The sequence below is a fragment of the Topomyia yanbarensis genome, chromosome 1 (genome assembly GCF_030247195.1).
Source record: "Topomyia yanbarensis strain Yona2022 chromosome 1, ASM3024719v1, whole genome shotgun sequence".
In the NCBI taxonomy this organism is placed as follows: Eukaryota; Metazoa; Arthropoda; class Insecta; order Diptera; family Culicidae; genus Topomyia; species Topomyia yanbarensis.
In genome coordinates this window covers 210675891-210692322 of record NC_080670.1, presented here as the reverse complement: position 1 = coordinate 210692322, position 16432 = coordinate 210675891, and the positions used below count along the sequence as shown (strand labels likewise).

Below are 16432 nucleotides of genomic sequence, written 5' to 3'. Positions count from 1 at the left end.
TCCCTTAAAAAATACCACAGTCCCAACTACAAATATATTTAAAATTACCGTTAAAGCGAGCGAAGCATTGTTTTCGAGTGTTATGCCTGCTAGTCTGTGCTCTAATCGTCGTGAAATCGAATTAATGCGCCATATCGTACCATGTCGAATACGATTTCGTCTCAATAGCAGTAGGTTTAAAAAAAATCACAGCTATATACAAAGAAAGTATTTATTCGTAAATCCATTGCACTTATTAGCAGTATGCAGACTTATTTATTCTATCGGAAACGTTTGGTTTTTAAATTTTTTTTTTCGATTCATGTTCCCGGAATTCCAAGTATGAAGTATTGCTACGACGCACTGCTTTTACTGATATCCTTGTGCTGCCTGGTTCGGCCAGCGGTGGTTCTTGCATCAGAGCGTTCCGTTGGTAATGGTAATTTTCTTACATTAGATTACAAGTTTGACTAAAGTCGATAGCCACTTTCGGGATGTTAACCGACATTAGTTCGTCTCCCTTCCGCTATCCAACTTTTTACGTGTCACATAACGACGCTGAATATCTAATGTCGTTTTTCATTGAAAGACATCGGGACAGCGGTTGGTACTTTCCAGCAGAAGTGAGAATGAAACACCTTTAATGGCCTGCTTCAACGACCCATAAGGTCTCAACTCAAGTTCGATTGGAATGGCTCTGACAGATAAACACAGTCGTTGGTCACTTTTTAACCGGACCGCTTTTTGGTTGGACCTCCGCTAGTTGGACCATTGTCCAATTAAAAAAGCATCTGAATGTCAAAATTTTGTGTCAAATTCATTTTGACAATCAAACTGACAATAATTAGAGATGTGAGCGGATACATTTTCGGCCCAACTAGCGAATTAAATTCGTTAGTTGGACAGAGGGTGTTACCCAACCAGCGAATCACGACTATAGTAAATAAACGATTGAGATGGCGTGTTTTTATCCAGCTTTTTACGTGCCATAATGGCGGTCCAAATTGTTTATTTCGCGATACGTTTGATTGCCCTTATTTGACAATAATTGTTTACGTCACCCACCCAGTAAGAGGAAGTTACAGTCGTTATTCGCTGGTTGGGCACTCTTTAACTGGACCGCTTTTTATTTGGACCTCCGCTAGTTGGGCCATTGTCCAACTAAAAAGCACCTGAATGTCAAAATCTTATGTCAAATTTACTTTGACAATCAATCTGACAATTATTAGAGATGTAAATAGATACAATTACACTACTAACGTCTCCTTTGGAAAGTTTTTGACATCTGTCAGTCGGTCCAACTAACGAATCAAATTCGTTAGTTGGGCAGAGCCGTGGCCCAACCAGCGAATCACGACTGTATCCTACGTTAGTCCAATACCTTGGAGGTTTATTCAATGAATGCCCAACATCCTCAACTGGGCGTTGATGTAAAACTGGCGCAAATGATTGCTGCGTTGCGCGTTCCGCTCGTCAGTACAGTCGTGATTCGCTGGTTGGACACTTTTTAACTGGACCACTTTTTAGTTGGACCTCCGCTAGTTGGACCATTATCCAACTAAAAAGCATCTGAGTGTCAAAATCTTATGTCAAATTTACTATGACAATCACTCTGACAATTATTAGAGATGTGAAAAGATGCAATTACACTCCTAACGTCTTCTTTTGGAGAGTTTTTGACATCTGTCAGTCGGTCCAGCTAACGGTTCAAATTCGTTAGTTGGACAGAGGTGTGGCCCAACCAGCGAATCACGACTGTATATGACATCCATCGTGACAGTCATATAGACATTAAGTCCAAAAAGGACTTTCTCTTACTAGGTATATGGCTTGACCGGTTATTAACATAATTCGTAAAAAGTCAACTTATTGTGTTAGTAATTTCATCTGTGCCATTTGATATTCTTTCTAATATGATTTGAACCTGTTTTATTTTTACTCAAACCCTTCACGGTCCGAGTTCCTCAATTTTTGTGACAATATTGACTATCAATGTAATGTTAAGATCCAATTTGTTACGTAGACGATGTTTTCCCTATATAAGGCCTCTTCCACTATTCTGCGGTTGATGCTAATAATACTGACGATCTCACAAGAAAAGCGCGAATGTAATCTGAGCCAGAAAACTCAGTAACGCACATATCCTTAAGATCCCTACTACGGCTTTTGTCGTTTATGAATGCTTCTGTTTTGTTGTTGAAATGTTCATGAAAGATTGCTTTCTCTAAAGAACTCAAAAACAGAGAAATACTTCCCTTACATATTCATTGAAAAATTATGTTTACAATGAGTAGACAGTAGACATTTTCCCTAACATTAAGTTAAAGACTCCTTTTTTATTGTCTATTGGTATTATCTATATATTAAACTCTTCGTTTCATATTAAACTCTTATATTATATTAAACTCTTCGTTTCAACTCTAACCAAATTCATTTGCTTTTTATTTTTCGTCATCCAAATACCGATTTGAACGCGATACGGTCTGAAGTTCGGCAGGACCAAGTTTGGAAACCTGACTGGGCACCTAGCTGGGAACCGTCTCACCAAATACCTAGACCAAGCAATACAATTCATATTACCCAGTGTCGACCGGTGTACGCGAGATACTTTTGTCTCAATAGAGGAACATGTTTTTTTGTTGAGACAGGAGAGTACGGTTGTGAGTAAGTATTAATCAAATTCATTCGTCGATTTGTAAGATATAAATAATTGTGGGTTTTACATTTTTCAGGTGTGCGCATGGTTTCATGGGTCAAAGATGTGAATACAAAAGTTTAGAAGGATCGTATACACGTAAGCAAACCACTAATGACCACTAACCATGAAGAGAGGAACTTCCTAGTTTGTAATTTCTTTAATTTTCCACGCTAGTATTTGGTGACAACAACGCGACGTAATATTTCATATCAGAATAGATGTAAAGTAAGTTATTGGCCGAGCCTTTCCAACGATGATGAACCGCTGCAAACTTCGTAGTAAAACTCATCGCAATGATTTTCTCGTGTGAAGAATGAATTCAAAAAAGGTAGAATAAAATTAATATTTTAGTACTGACATTGATAGTGTTCAACTTTCACCCCTCCCCTAGGCTGTCGGGTTTGACGGCATTGCAAACATCATCAAGCATATTTGTGCATCACTTTTTGAGAACCTCAGACAACTGCTTTAAGATGATTATTGCATTACGCCTCCATAGTGGTACATCGAGGAGACCGAGAGGACTATTTGTTAGTTTTTAGTACTAGTGTACAATTGTTATGTGTGTTCGTCTGAGTATTTGTGACAGCTAAGTCAGGGAATGGATGCAGAACTGGCACATATTATAAAATAGTTGGTGAATCCGGTGTTCAATTTGTACATTCGATTCTATTCATTCGGAAAGATCGGATTGGATAAATTAAGGTACAATTATTTTACCAACATACGTGAATCATCCATTCCCGGTCAATTTAAACACTTCTAATTAATCTTTATATATCTAATTTATAATAATATTTATACCTATTTTATAATAAAAGGAATCAAAACATGCTGAATAAAGATTCTGCATGTTTTGATTCCTTTTATTACTATATCCTAAATTAGATTCATGCTAACGCTCACTAACACAATGAATTGCATATTCTCTCATATCTACTCACAATCTCTCCCATTCCAAACGCACGCACGCTCGTGGCCTTCGCGATAACACAAACCTGGCCACAAACGCGAACATATTCAAGCATTTACCCACCGGTCGCGCGATCATTAATCGGTCACGTCCGGAAGTCTAGCTTCGGTTATAGAAGCCTAGACTCATGCCTTTAGTTGGAACAATAAAAAATAACACTCCTATTCACTAGACGACACGTTCTATGGCGACATGACAGAGAACTCTACACGGAAACGAAAAACTACCTAAAATTGAGTTCCTTTGACTCAATCTCGTGGTATCGTGGGGGAACTTAAAATTAGGTAAACCGTGTTGAAGGTAGTTTCCATTTAACCACGGCAAAAATTACAACTCATTGATAGGTTTTTTATACTCAAATTTAAGTTGAATTTACCTAATTTTGAGTTCAACCCAAACAACTCAAAAGTACCTTCCTCCACGGAAGACCTCGACTGAGTCGAATCTCTCTTTTTGTTTTTGACAACACTAATAAGTGCGAAAGCGACGCACAACTCAAAAGTAAGTTAAAAGAACTTATTCTGCAGGTTGTTTTATTTAACCGTATAGTGGTATGAGTGATGTGTACGCCCTTAGCGTAACATCTTTCCAATACCGTAACGCACGTTACACCCAGCTGTCATCCCTGTAGCTGGGTACACTGTACCAAAACTGAAGCGTTATTCCGAATATGCCAAGAATATTAATAAAAGCAGCTACTGCTGCATTCGATTGTTGCATGTTAAACAGTGAAGTTCATTTTTATAAACGCTCTTCTCATCCGAACTCTGCCCTTTTTATTCTCCCTGACGTTCCCGGTAGAGTCGTTGGAAGTCCAAAGGTGAGATCTAAAATTCGTAGAGACTTTCAAGTCTCCGTTTTGGGACAGACCAAAAGAAGAACATTTGGATGTGAAAATGAGAAAACTGGCTCTCTTCTAGCATCTGTCCCATACACAAAAAATGAAGCATCAGATTCACGGTCTTTGCGCGATCATTCAATAATACGTGGGAATATGCGAATGGCCACACGATTATAAAATCGAGTTTATCCACACAAATCTACATACAATGTAACGCATGCGACAAACACTAACATACAAACGCTAGGATCTTTCGCGATCACCCTATAACGCAATTAGTGAACAGCCATGCCAACAGAGACAGATACGCAGCCCTCGATTCGAGCACTAAAACCCACTTTCTACGCACACACCATCACAGGACTCACAATTAGACTTTACACACAAAGTCACACGCAATAATTACAGGTTTTGGCCTGAAACCGGGGGAAGTACATCTCAAACGCAAAACTTATCATTTCGACAATGGCATTGGATCTGCGTTGCCTGTGTTCGTTGCTATCTTCGTCCGTCAGGTCAAGGATGTCGGGTTTCATACATCTATTTTCGACACCGTTACGAACTTTGCAGCTTCTCGAGGAATTGAAACCTGACGCATCGAATCACTCAATCCAGAATTAGGAAGCAATGCACATATAAGACCAGCAAAAAAACTATTTCGCAAATAGACTCTCGAGAACCCAATTCAGTTTATTGTTCGTTCTCCATTCGATTATAATTCAGTTTCTACATCTACATTTACCGGCTAAGTTTGACGACTGATATAAGAAAAAGAAAATGCACACACCCCACCGAAACCCACACGTTTTATCGTTACTTGTCAATCTGATTGAGCGTTTCCTTCCTGTTCGCGTCTTCCACTTTCGACCGGTGAGCTGCCGCAAAACCCGCCTGGATGTGCCGAATGTGCTGATGAACACCCCGCTGGAACGAAGCCATGTTGTCAAAATCGAGCCGGCCCTTCGTTTCCTCCAGGCAACCCTTCAGTACCTCCAGACAGTGTTCGGTTTGGCCCTCGTTCGATCCCAGATTGGACGCGACGTACATGATGGTGGTGAGATCCTTGATCAGCTTGATCATTCCATCGTTGGTAAGCTGACCGTGGTTGTTCTTGTCAAAGGTTTCATCCGCCTGTTCACGACATTGTTCCCTCAGGTGACTAGGCGAGATCATCGCAAGGATTCCTGGATCCTGCGTAAGGCTCTTGCAGCTCACCTGTAGCTGATTGAGCTGCTCGTGTATGTTTCGGTTGAGCTTTTCCATGGCAACCACTAGCGAGGCGTAACGCTTCTGAAATTCCTCCGGGAAAGGATCTGCGTAAGATTTGTAGATCTCGGCTTCCGAATTCATATTTTGAAGTCGTAGCAGCTTCATCTGCTTGGCGGAAAGAGTCTTTTTTGTTCGAACAATCAACTCGAGTAGTTTGACCGAGAAGCCACCGATATTATCTTTTGGGAAAAGCATCTTACTGTCCGACATACCGGGGATCTTGGGGTAACTATCACCGCCTAGCAAGGGATCTCCTTTAATGCCTGTAATCGGATTTTTAACCGCCGGAGAAGCCACATAAAAGGAAGCATTTTGATATTTTGGCCGAAAATCCCTGGTGATCGCGTTCAGAGCAATCTTTTCTGGATTATCGTTTGCCACCACTTCAAAGTCTGGAATCGTGTGCGAACCTAACCCGGGACGATCGAAGTTGATGCGATAGGCACTTGACATCACATCGATCGCCTCTACTGTACCGGTGAAAAGTCCATCTTGCGGTGATCGTAGTCGGGCGGTTACTTTTGTCCCCACAGACAATGGTTGCGGGATTTCTTTCGGCAGGTCACGTATAAACGAAACGTCTCCGGACCTCTTGGTCTGCAGTAGCCGAATTTTCTGACGCTTTCTTTCCAACTCTCTGCGCTCCTCTTCAAAGAAAGCCGCTGAACACCGTCGTGGTTTGCCCATAGTTTTACGAATTTTGTTCCACTCGGCCCTAGCAAAATAAAAATATTTATCATACATTAAAAACAACATAACAACCACCCCTACCTGGTCAAAAACCGTGTCTTCAAATCTGGATACATCTCTCGGAGGCACATCTGAAAATCGTTCTCCCCGTCGAACAGCGATCGATCAATGTTACTGTAGAACCACTCATAACTGACAAATTTGTGCGCTTTGGGTAGTTTAAGCAGATTTCGCAACCGCAGCCCAATTCGCTGACTAGCCTTCTTATCCAGCAGTGCGATCGGATTGATAACTCGCATCGTACTGTCCTCGTCCGGATCTTCCTTACGCTTCTTCAAGCTGTCTTTCATCTGATCATACCGCGACAGCAGTTTCTTCTTCTGTGCCGATCGGTTCAAACTCTTGCTTGGCGTTACCAGCCCCTTCTGCGGGGAAGACGTTACCGATCCCGATCCGCCTTTCTTGGGGCTTCCCTTCGGCGGAATCTTATCGTTGATCAACAGCTCCTCATCGAAGAACAACTTGTTTTTCTTGCGAATACGGGCTGGCATCCCACGGGCGTTCAGTGCCTGCATCGGTTGGGTAGGAGTGGTTTTCGTTGGTAGTTTCATTCCCACCGGATGAAGCCCAAGCGCCGCTGGACCCAGCGAAGGAGGGGAATCCACGTCCATTGAATCGTCGGTTGGTTCTTCCTTAATTTTTATGTCCGATTCGGCTCCTTCGCCATCGTCTCGATCGTCCGTTGAGGACATTCTGTTTTCCTCAACGCGCAACGGCTACCTGCACGACGATGGCAATAGAAAAGTGGCAAACGGTAACGATATTTTGTTTCTTAAAAATAACAGCTTACCTACCAGCGATGATTCTGGACGAAGTTTTCGCTGTACAATTAGAAACAGTCAATTACAGTCGGATGAACCGTTTATTCGAAACAAAATATGAGGGCGAGAGGCCCAGGCAGAGTCTAATCACTGATTTTTTCAACTTTATGTGAAAATTTTGCCAATTTTACCTGAGTAAATTTGACGTTTTTGTTAGAGACGCCCAAAAATGTCAACATGGAATGCGTTCATGGATGAATAAATTTAGGATACTTTATCAAAAGATCCCATATGATCTCCTCTTAAAACTAGATTCATGTTTCACGAGTCTAAAGTCCTATTTGAGAGCAAGCAATAACAATAAATCCCAGTTTCTGCTGAACAAGCGTTTGTGCAATATACTTTAATCAGCTCATGCTGATCAGCTGCTTGTTTATATACTCAAGCGACTGCAATTCAATACTTAACCGGTTGAAATTAGGAGAATTTATTCAGCAATTGCTGATTGGTGCTGTTTCTTCAAACGCATTTCGTTATATCGCATAACATTCGTAGTACGGCAAAGAGAAAGGAAACAAACAATATTATAAGTTACAAATTAAAAGTTTAATTTCACTAGTAGCTCCGAACAAAATCAAAGAATTGCTTCCGGACAGAACATAGCAAAATAGCTTCCAAATCACCCGACTTAAATCTCAACAATTTTTTTACTGAGATCTCAATGAAAGTGACATTTGATAGCTGAGACTCGGGAAATATTTGACCGAAAATCAGCAAATAAATCTCACTTTACTGAGATATTAGTTTCCAAATTTGCTGACTACACGCTGTTTGATCTGTAGCTAGCCGTTAGGTGAAGATTCCCACATGGTGGAGCGCGGAATGTTTATCCCAGTAAAGTTCAGCCGGAAATGAACTGGAATTCTGGCTGGTTCCAGTTCGTATTCCGGCTCCAGTGCAACAACCGATTCTAACTAGAATCGGTTGTGTCGCTGGAGCCGGAATACGAACTGGAACCAGTCAGAATTCCGGTTCATTTCCGGCTGAGCTTAACTGGGATGGTGTGGTCACATTTTAGGTGTGCTGGAGTTACTGAAGAAGTAATCAACGAGGATTGGTACTGTTCGAAGAATACTCAGTTGCGCGTGCCAAAGCTGAAGATAACGAAGAAACCAAAAAGCGACGGAGGATCTGCTCTGGACACTACGCTATCGGATGTGATTCGGCAGCAGCTGGAGGAAGAAAGGATGAGGAAGGAGAAAGTGCTAGCCAAGTAGATGCAGTTACGGGCTATGTGGCTCGAGATAGAGAAGACGTGAAATGAAAAACAGTTAAAAGCAAAGAAAGAAATGCGTGGGAAGGCTCGTCAATGAAAGAGGAAATTAGAAGCGGAATTTGAAGTAGGAGTAGGAACTTCTGGAGCGGGAGCTTGCAACAGAGCAAGACTGGAGACGCACCAACGGCTTCGTCGATAGGTTGAGAATGCTGGTTGTCCTTAGAAGCAAAGTATTGTCAACAGCCAAAGACCAGATTGGCTACACGAGGGGAAGTCAGCCAGCAGTCCAATATCTGGGGATATACGAGAAGCGTATGGGAAATGTAAGAATCCGCTGACGAGTGGGAAGCTCGGAACTCAAATCGGTCTAAATCAGTTCAACATGCCTCTGACTAGATCGAAGTCGATACCGAATCTGTCAGAAGAGGATCAGGGAGATCAATCGCGGAACGGATCGGGGCATACGACAAAGGAGCTTGCGGTACGGCAAGCAATGTCGAAGTATTTGCCGACCGTTAATGGTGAGCCAGAATTATGGCCACTACTTATCAGTAGTTTCGAGTACAATAATGCGGCCTGCGATTTCCCCAACCTGGACAATCTGAAGAGATTTCCAGATTGTCTGAAAGACGATGCACTCGAAGCGGTTCGGAGTCTCCTTGTGCTTCTGGATTCGGTATCGGTACGAGTATGGTTCGCGTCGTGTCAGTTTGATGCTGTCAGCGCAAGCATCAATGGAGAAGTTTCGTTTGTAGAAACATAGTCTCTAAGTTGGTGCTGCCGAAACAGGACGTGCAATTTTCGGAGGCTGGCTAAGTGATACTCGCATCTGGCAGGTGTCAGTGTGACTGACTATACTGAAGAGCAGCCCACGATTATGATCGGTCTGGATAACCTGCATCAATTTGTGCCGATTGTGTCCCGGATTGGTCGATAAGACGAACCAACGCGATCTAGACTGGGTTGCAAATGATGTGCTAACAGCAACTGCTTGTTAAAACGTATAAACTGACAGCAATTGAGGTTGGAACCAGATTGTTTTGAGGAAAGGCAAAAATGGCTGTTTTTCGGCCAATGAGGGTTCTTTGTTTGACCAACAAATCATTCGACAGCCTTTCATTATTGGACTTGTGTTGAACGATTTGGAAACATTTTTTTGGGATTTTTAGTATCTCGCTCATTTTGGTTGTATAAAAAGATCAGAGAATTTTATGTACTTCTTTGTACGCTCATTTACCCACCTGTTCCTTGCTCAATAGCTGTAGGTAGGAAATGATTTCGAAAAAAGAAGAGCCGGGTCCTAGGGGCAGATCACTTGTGCTGCATTTTTAAAAATCAGCTGAATTAAATGCATTTCTTTCCATCAAAATAGAAATTCATCATGTATTTTGCGTTGCGTGCAATATATTTTGCGTTGCGAAGACGTCAAAACCCTACAAAAAATTAGCCCTACATTCAACAAAACGTCGAACAACGTGAATCAGCGTAGGACGTTTGTTAAACAAACTTTTCTGCGAGGGAGTGAAAAGTTGATGCAAAAATGGAAATTAAATGCATTTTTTCTAATTTAATGCAATTTTTTTATACATTTCTAGAGTGATCTGCCCCTAGGCCGGGTCTTTAAAATAGTTTACATACTGTGTTTGTCATTTTATGTAAAAACTATGTAAAATACTTTTTGTAGGTTACGGTTCGGCTTTCAGCTTGCGAAAAAAATTTCCGGGACAGCGATGATCTGATGTCTCGATTTATGAAACAAAAGAAGAATTTTATTCTTCATTTAATAACCCAATTCACACAGTCGCATTTTTCCACTTCCATCCGAAACTGCAAAGATCTGTCCACGGCATTGCCCCGATGTACATTAATCAAAAATCACATAAGAAAGCGTTTGCGTCATGTTCACAACCGAGTTCGTTCACAGAATTTCGAACAAGGTAGAGAGAATCGCCTATTCTCTCTGACACAAGGGAATCGAAAGTCGCGCTCCTCTTCGATCCGCGGTCAAACAAAACCATTCTAAACCACTTTTGTGGTTCCAAAAGTCAAAACAGTAGGGTGTGCTGTCCGGATTTTCCTTCGGAAACTGAGGAATCATTAAAAGCAAAATCATTTTTTGCTTTGTTCACAATTCACGCTGGGTAAAATGGCAAAACGTGGAGCCCAATCGGATTTGAACCATGACAACTGGCACGAGGAAGACGAATCGGAGGATGCCGGTAAGTTCACCCAGGCCCCAGAGGAAGAACTCAAGAAGCGCGTTATAAAAACCGCTCGTCGGCGGGTTGCCGGCGAATCGGCCGGTACTTCCGACAGCAGTTCCGTGTTTAGTGGATTTAAGGGTTTTTCTGCGGTAACATCTACCCCGGCAACAACGGTAAAGCCAGGTGCGGGTGCAGCTGCCAGTCCATTCTCGTTTCTGACTAGTCTTGCTGCTAGCAGTAAACCCGCCAATGGATCAGCCGCTCCTTCGGTAGCTACCGGAGGATCGATTGGAAGTGCTACAACATCTGCGCTCGGAGCAAGCATCTCTGCTACTACGGATCCGAGCAAGAAAATCTTCGCCGGCTTCGGGAGTCCACCCAAGGTGGACATGATTTCCGAAAAGAAACAAGATACGACATCAGGGTCGGCAGATTATGCGGCAAGCATTAAAGCACTGAATCAGTCGGTAGCCGCCTGGATTTCGAATAAGGTAAAGGAGAATCCTCTGTGCAAGTTGACTCCGATTTTTAAGGATTATGAAAAGTATCTTGGGGAACTCGAAAGCAAAAACAAGTCTGAAGCGACAGAATCCGGTAGGAATTAAATAACAGTTTTCATCGGTAATATTAATAAATGTTTTTTAGGTAAATCTTCGACTGTCGCAACGTCTGGCGGATTTTCGTTTGGAAGCGTGGCTCCTGCTGCTTCAGTTCCAAAACCGCAGGAAACAACAACAAAACCATTCAGTTTTGGTTTCGGAAGCTCGTCGACAACTGCTGCTCCTTCGGCAACTAGCTTCACATTTGCAAACGTTGCCAAACCAATAGTCAGCAAATCAGAGACGGACAAGACAGAGGAGGATGCCGAGGAAGAGGATAACCCTCCGAAAGTCGAATTCACACCGGTCGAGGAAAAGGACAGCTTGTACTCGAAACGATGCAAATTGTTTGTCAAAGCTGACGGCAAGTACTCGGATCGGGGTGTTGGAACACTGCACATAAAAAAGGTGGATTCAAAGGTGCAAGTTCTTGTTCGAGCCGACACTAATCTGGGAAACATTTTGCTGAATATCGTCCTGAACGAAGCAATTCCCCTGCAAAGAATGGGCAAGAATAATGTGATGATGGTTTGTCTACCGACGCCGGAATCAAAACCACCACCGACGTCGGTATTACTAAGGGTCAAAACCGAAGAAGATGCGGACGAACTGTACGAAACGCTGAACAAACACAAACCTAAGTAAAAAGTTTCAATTTTTTCTAATTGCAATATAAATTTCAGTTCTCTGCAAAATAATTTTCTTATTGAATGCTCCGAAATTCCTTACATTCAGATAAGATTTTTATTCAACTGAAAAAAGCATCGCGTTCGTAGGTTAGGCTTTTACGGCATACGTTCGTTTTGGGAACTTGGCACGCCGACGTTGTTCTTTCAGCGTCAATCGGGCAGCATCCCGTGGAGACAGAGCCTTACGCATTGCGCGGGTCTTCTTGGGGCGCAGATCCAGTGGGACATACTTCTTACCCTTGTACAGTTTGCGTAGATTTTCCTTGGTCTTGGTGTTCATCACAATGTAAACACGAGCGATGGCTTTCCGGACAACGCGACTGAAATCAGAATGAATGTTTAGTAATTTGCTTGGGAAAAAAGATGCGCTATAACTTACATCTTGGAAAGCTTTGAGGGTGCTCCACCGGTAACCTTCGCTACTCGCAGATTGAGCAGCTCAGTCTTGAGCTCCTCAAGCTGTTTGGTCAGCTCCTTCTTGTCCTTCGTCCGGAGTTCCGAGCACTTGACTTTAACCTGAAGGATAAAACAATAACAATCGATTAGAAACAAATCAACATAACGCTACTTTTTACAAAATATAAATTTACTGTGCGAGAAACAAGCTAATTAAATTTAACATAATATTCCAAGCCAGAGCTTGTTTCTTAACCAAACTAGAAGTCAACGAAACAAGCATTATGCCTATAGAAGTGTCATACTAAACATCTCCCGAGGTTTTACTGATTGAACGATTAATTTTCGATATGAACAATGTTTTTCTTGACGTAAAACTAGCTCGTATCAAAAGTCACTTGTTTCGCCACAGATTACTGAGCAATTACACAAATTTGCAGAAAATATTAACCATTTTGCTAGCTGCTGGATTCCACTCGCTACCACTATTTTCGACGGGCCGATCGGAAAAGAGCTGCTTGCTACTTTGAAGTTTGTGACGTCACGTCCCGCTGTCAGACTTCGGAACGCGTGGTCACTGAACTGAAATTTTATGGCAACCGATGAATCAGGGTTGGGGAGAAATGAAATATGATTAACATCGAGGGTGTATTTTGAAAACATCGTATCGGCCTTTGAGGCATGGCGAGCATACATTAAATGTATTAATTATTAAATTTTAATTTCTTTTTGGGCACTGCCCGAATAGAATTTTACAATAGCATTTTCCCTACAATCATAAAACAATAAATATTATAGTTATTACTGTTTCAACTATGTTTGACGCAGAGCTCTCGCAGTAGATTTACAATAAAATTTCAAGTAACAATTAATTTTACTGTTCAGCAAAAAACTGATACATTAATTCACACTAAATGTTACTGTTCTCGAGAGAAAAATGTGTGGAGAAATATCGAGTTTTTTAATGTTAAGATACATAACCACCCCCTTTTTTACTGTAAAAGTCACTTTTACAGTTTATTGTTTTTGTATTGTAGCATAAAACTAGAATTTACTGTAAATTATTGTAAAATTACTGTACTGTCACAGCGAAAATCATGGTTTTGTTATTGTACCTTTCTAATCGGGTGAACCGTTTTAAACAATAAAACATCGTTTAAGGCTTTGTTTTTTTTCCTGTGCTTTAGTGGTGTAATCGCGTTGATAAGAAATTTTAACGCTTATTGTGAGTTTTAGGCAAAATTGGCAGCACAGCATTTCGCTGTCAGCAAGAGATTTTGCCAACTTACGCCCAAGTACCCTTTTCGATGGAATGAGTAATGAAAACTTACTCTAGTGCTCGATTTAAGCAGTGCTCGATCTACTCTACAGCGCAAATTCGTTAGTTGGGTGTTCGCTAGTTGGGGCATGCCCCAACTAAAAGACACTCTTATGTCAAAACTGAAGGTAAAAACTGATTGACGTTTGAGTGTCATTGATTTCAAGGGGTTCATTGGTTGATTTCTGTGGCGATCCAGAAAAAATCATACTTTTAAATTCAATGGATTTTTATTTTTTGAATTCATATTTCGGAATGATTTTAGTGAAATAAATGTGTTAAATATTTCGCTTCTTCCAGTCAGCATCAATTAGTTTGTGTCGCAGAGACGTTAGTTTAGTAACTTTTGAAGGTCATCTCTGATGTATTCAATCACATTATCCAATCTTTTTTAGCTAGTGGCAACGTAGTATGTTTGTGCTTTATCGGCTTTTTCCCGACGGTGTATCCATTTCCTGTTTTATGTGAAGGAATTTATCAAAAAATAATTGATGGCAAAAAGAACACTAATGACATACTTTGTCATAAAAAAAACAACTTTAAACTGGAAGGAAACAGCCAACTTTTGCGAATTGTAAAATATTTTTGCATGTTTTTTATGAAAGAAAACAAAAAATCAGCGTTTCCCTTGGGTAATTTTTGTCAGCTGTCAGTTGCCCCAATTAACGGATACGATTCGCTAGTTGGGGCGCAGTCGTGACCCAACTAACGAATTTGCGCGGTATTGACTTTGACATTTAATTTTCGCCTGCGCCAAGTATGTGATAGTATTCGTACAGTGTGTGGGCTTTGTTTCGGCCATTTTGTTCGCAAAAAGTGTTGTGCTTCGTTTGCCTCCGCGTCGTTTTGAATAAAGCAGGTAAGTTTATTCATATTGATATATATTTTTGTGTTTTTAAAAAATATATTTCGTGTTGTTTCAGAACCTTATTGAAGCGCTCATTTAAACAGCCGGTCAAACGAGTTTAAAAATTGAAGCAGATTGAGCCTGTCGAAAGTACGACCACTATAACCAACTATAATAACTATAATTAAAAGTAGGACAATTCCCAATCTGACTTTTGTAGAGTATGATGATGTTTGAAGCTTCCGTACGAGTTAAATATGATGTTATTTAATTAGCGATTTCCTCCTGGGGGTGTCCGACGAATACTATGGAAAACAGAAACGGGTCAAAGCCCGTCCCTATAAAGCTGCCGAATAAACTTCGCAAAAGTCCTGTATTCGCTGTCTTTTACCGATCAACTGAATTTAGCTCACAGTGGTCTCCAACCAGTATCAACTCTTTGGCTTCATGTACGCTTCTGCCATTTGAAAAACCCCGGGGCGGTGTATTGCACTGGGGTTGCACTTTGTTACAACCAAACGTTCATAAAGAAAGAAAAATAAGAAAACCAAACGTCTACTCAGTCCGAAATTTCATTCGGAATCGGTTGTTGCACAGGAGTCGGATTCCATTCAAAAATCCATATGGAATCTTGACTGACTTTTCGTCCATTCGGAATCGATTCGGATCAGACTATATGAGGCGGTACGTCCTTTTCCCTGTAAATACTTCACATGCGTCGTACCAAACAGAACTGACTTCTTGGTATAGGGCACATGCGACTGTTAAAAATATAATTTAACCGGTAATTGTGAACCAAGTACATTTCAAGTTGTATTATCTTCTGCTGGAGGAAGGAGCTCCAAACCAGGCTGGTGACTGCCAATTCAATTCAGTGTTTCCTTGTTTCAGACGAGTTAAGACTGGAAACAAAGTGTGAACGTTCTAATCTCATCATTCTCTCTTCATAGCCTAATTAACACGGCGCAGACTAAGACACAATTCTGACTCGTGATATACTTTACCAATCACAAACAAGGCGAGGCAAATAACTGAAACATATCTTTTAGCACGGTGGATATGAATTGAATTTTGTTTCTTTTCCAAGCTCACCCTGGAATGTCCATATTTCTGAATTCTGATTTTGTCGCCGATCAACTGGTGATCAGTTTTCGGTTTATTGCACATTCTAATGGCTGGAATAGGGATCTTTAGGGGTGTGTGGGTTAACGCATATTCTGATGCAGATTAGTACCGTGAGTTAATATCTCAGTCCTTTTTCAATTTTTAGGCCCCATAGAATTTTTTTTTTTTTGGTTTGTTTCCTTTTATGACAATAACACATCCAAACACATGCGACTTGCACGACTCTATAGGTTGCCTTATCAGATCTACCAGATGAAACTTGGGATGGCAGGCTGCTAGCGGATTGACAAAGTACCAGATCATGCTGTGTAGGGTGCTGTCCCGGTTAACAATGAGGCGAACGAGATATTTGCAGATACGTCATTTAGTGGGACAACTGTCAGTTTGTTGGTTGAATTTAATTTGTTTTTTTTTTAATTCAAAATTCAAAAAAGAATAATTAAGGTTTAAGAATGATATGAGTGCACTCGTAAGGACACCCGCTATCAATACATATGAATAACAAATTAAAGATCCCTATTAATGCACAAACTGCGCATCTAGTGATCTACCCTAGGGTATATATTAAAAGGTTACATATAGTTTCAGATTACATCAAGATTACCAATCTGCTGGAAGCTCTCTTCGAAGTTCTGCGCAATAAAATGCAAAATGTGTGTTACGATTCGAACTGTCAGTCGACGTAGGTCCATCCGGGAAGGATTCCA

At 41.1% G+C, this 16432-nt stretch overlaps 4 protein-coding genes across 6 annotated transcripts; 2 read left to right on the top strand and 2 right to left on the bottom strand.

The window, feature by feature from the left end:
- Positions 1-308: 308 nt before the first annotated feature.
- Positions 309-2999, top strand: LOC131676493 (pro-epidermal growth factor-like). Of its 2 annotated transcripts, none has more exons than XM_058955557.1 (4): positions 309-418; positions 2469-2643; positions 2712-2773; positions 2852-2999. In XM_058955557.1, the coding sequence occupies exons 1-4, from the start codon at positions 322-324 to the stop codon at positions 2875-2877; spliced, it is 360 nt and encodes a 119-aa protein (XP_058811540.1). In that variant the 5' UTR covers positions 309-321; the 3' UTR covers positions 2878-2999. The 2 variants fall into 2 exon arrangements, with proteins under 2 accessions (XP_058811540.1, XP_058811541.1); XM_058955558.1 differs by having other exon boundaries at positions 315-412.
- A 2148-nt stretch (positions 3000-5147) lies between these two features.
- Positions 5148-7484, bottom strand: LOC131690849 (protein lin-9 homolog). Of its 2 annotated transcripts, none has more exons than XM_058976923.1 (3): positions 7301-7484; positions 6532-7230; positions 5148-6475 (listed from the first exon to the last, which is right to left on the bottom strand). In XM_058976923.1, the coding sequence occupies exons 2-3, from the start codon at positions 7200-7202 to the stop codon at positions 5305-5307; spliced, it is 1842 nt and encodes a 613-aa protein (XP_058832906.1). In that variant the 5' UTR covers positions 7203-7230; positions 7301-7484; the 3' UTR covers positions 5148-5304. The 2 variants fall into 2 exon arrangements, with proteins under 2 accessions (XP_058832906.1, XP_058832899.1); XM_058976916.1 differs by having other exon boundaries at positions 7305-7484.
- A 3037-nt stretch (positions 7485-10521) lies between these two features.
- On the top strand, positions 10522-12042 carry LOC131690833 (nuclear pore complex protein Nup50). The gene is made up of 2 exons (XM_058976893.1): positions 10522-11345; positions 11397-12042. Exons 1-2 carry the CDS (start codon positions 10694-10696, stop codon positions 11993-11995), a joined length of 1251 nt encoding a protein of 416 aa, XP_058832876.1. The 5' UTR covers positions 10522-10693; the 3' UTR covers positions 11996-12042.
- Positions 12043-12071: 29 nt separating this feature from the next.
- On the bottom strand, positions 12072-13024 carry LOC131690840 (large ribosomal subunit protein uL29). The gene is made up of 3 exons (XM_058976906.1): positions 12887-13024; positions 12419-12555; positions 12072-12359 (listed from the first exon to the last, which is right to left on the bottom strand). The coding sequence occupies exons 1-3, from the start codon at positions 12887-12889 to the stop codon at positions 12128-12130; spliced, it is 372 nt and encodes a 123-aa protein (XP_058832889.1). The 5' UTR covers positions 12890-13024; the 3' UTR covers positions 12072-12127.
- Between the last annotated feature and the right edge of the window lie 3408 nt (positions 13025-16432).

Excerpts from the sequence above, each read along its gene's own strand:
- LOC131676493 (XM_058955557.1), top strand. The coding sequence starts at position 322 with ATGAAGTATTGCTACGACGCACTGCTTTTACTGATATCCTTGTGCTGC. Across the intron at positions 419-2,468 it reads AGAGCGTTCCGTTGGTAATG|TTCGGCAGGACCAAGTTTGG; the intron begins GTAATTTTCTTA and ends TACGGTCTGAAG. Across the intron at positions 2,774-2,851 it reads TTTAGAAGGATCGTATACAC|TATTTGGTGACAACAACGCG; the intron begins GTAAGCAAACCA and ends TTTCCACGCTAG.
- LOC131690849 (XM_058976923.1), bottom strand. The coding sequence starts at position 7,202 with ATGTCCTCAACGGACGATCGAGACGATGGCGAAGGAGCCGAATCGGAC. Across the intron at positions 6,476-6,531 it reads AAGACACGGTTTTTGACCAG|GGCCGAGTGGAACAAAATTC; the intron begins GTAGGGGTGGTT and ends TTATTTTGCTAG.
- LOC131690833 (XM_058976893.1), top strand. The coding sequence starts at position 10,694 with ATGGCAAAACGTGGAGCCCAATCGGATTTGAACCATGACAACTGGCAC. Across the intron at positions 11,346-11,396 it reads GTCTGAAGCGACAGAATCCG|GTAAATCTTCGACTGTCGCA; the intron begins GTAGGAATTAAA and ends AATGTTTTTTAG.
- LOC131690840 (XM_058976906.1), bottom strand. Across the intron at positions 12,360-12,418 it reads CCCTCAAAGCTTTCCAAGAT|TCGCGTTGTCCGGAAAGCCA; the intron begins GTAAGTTATAGC and ends TTCTGATTTCAG.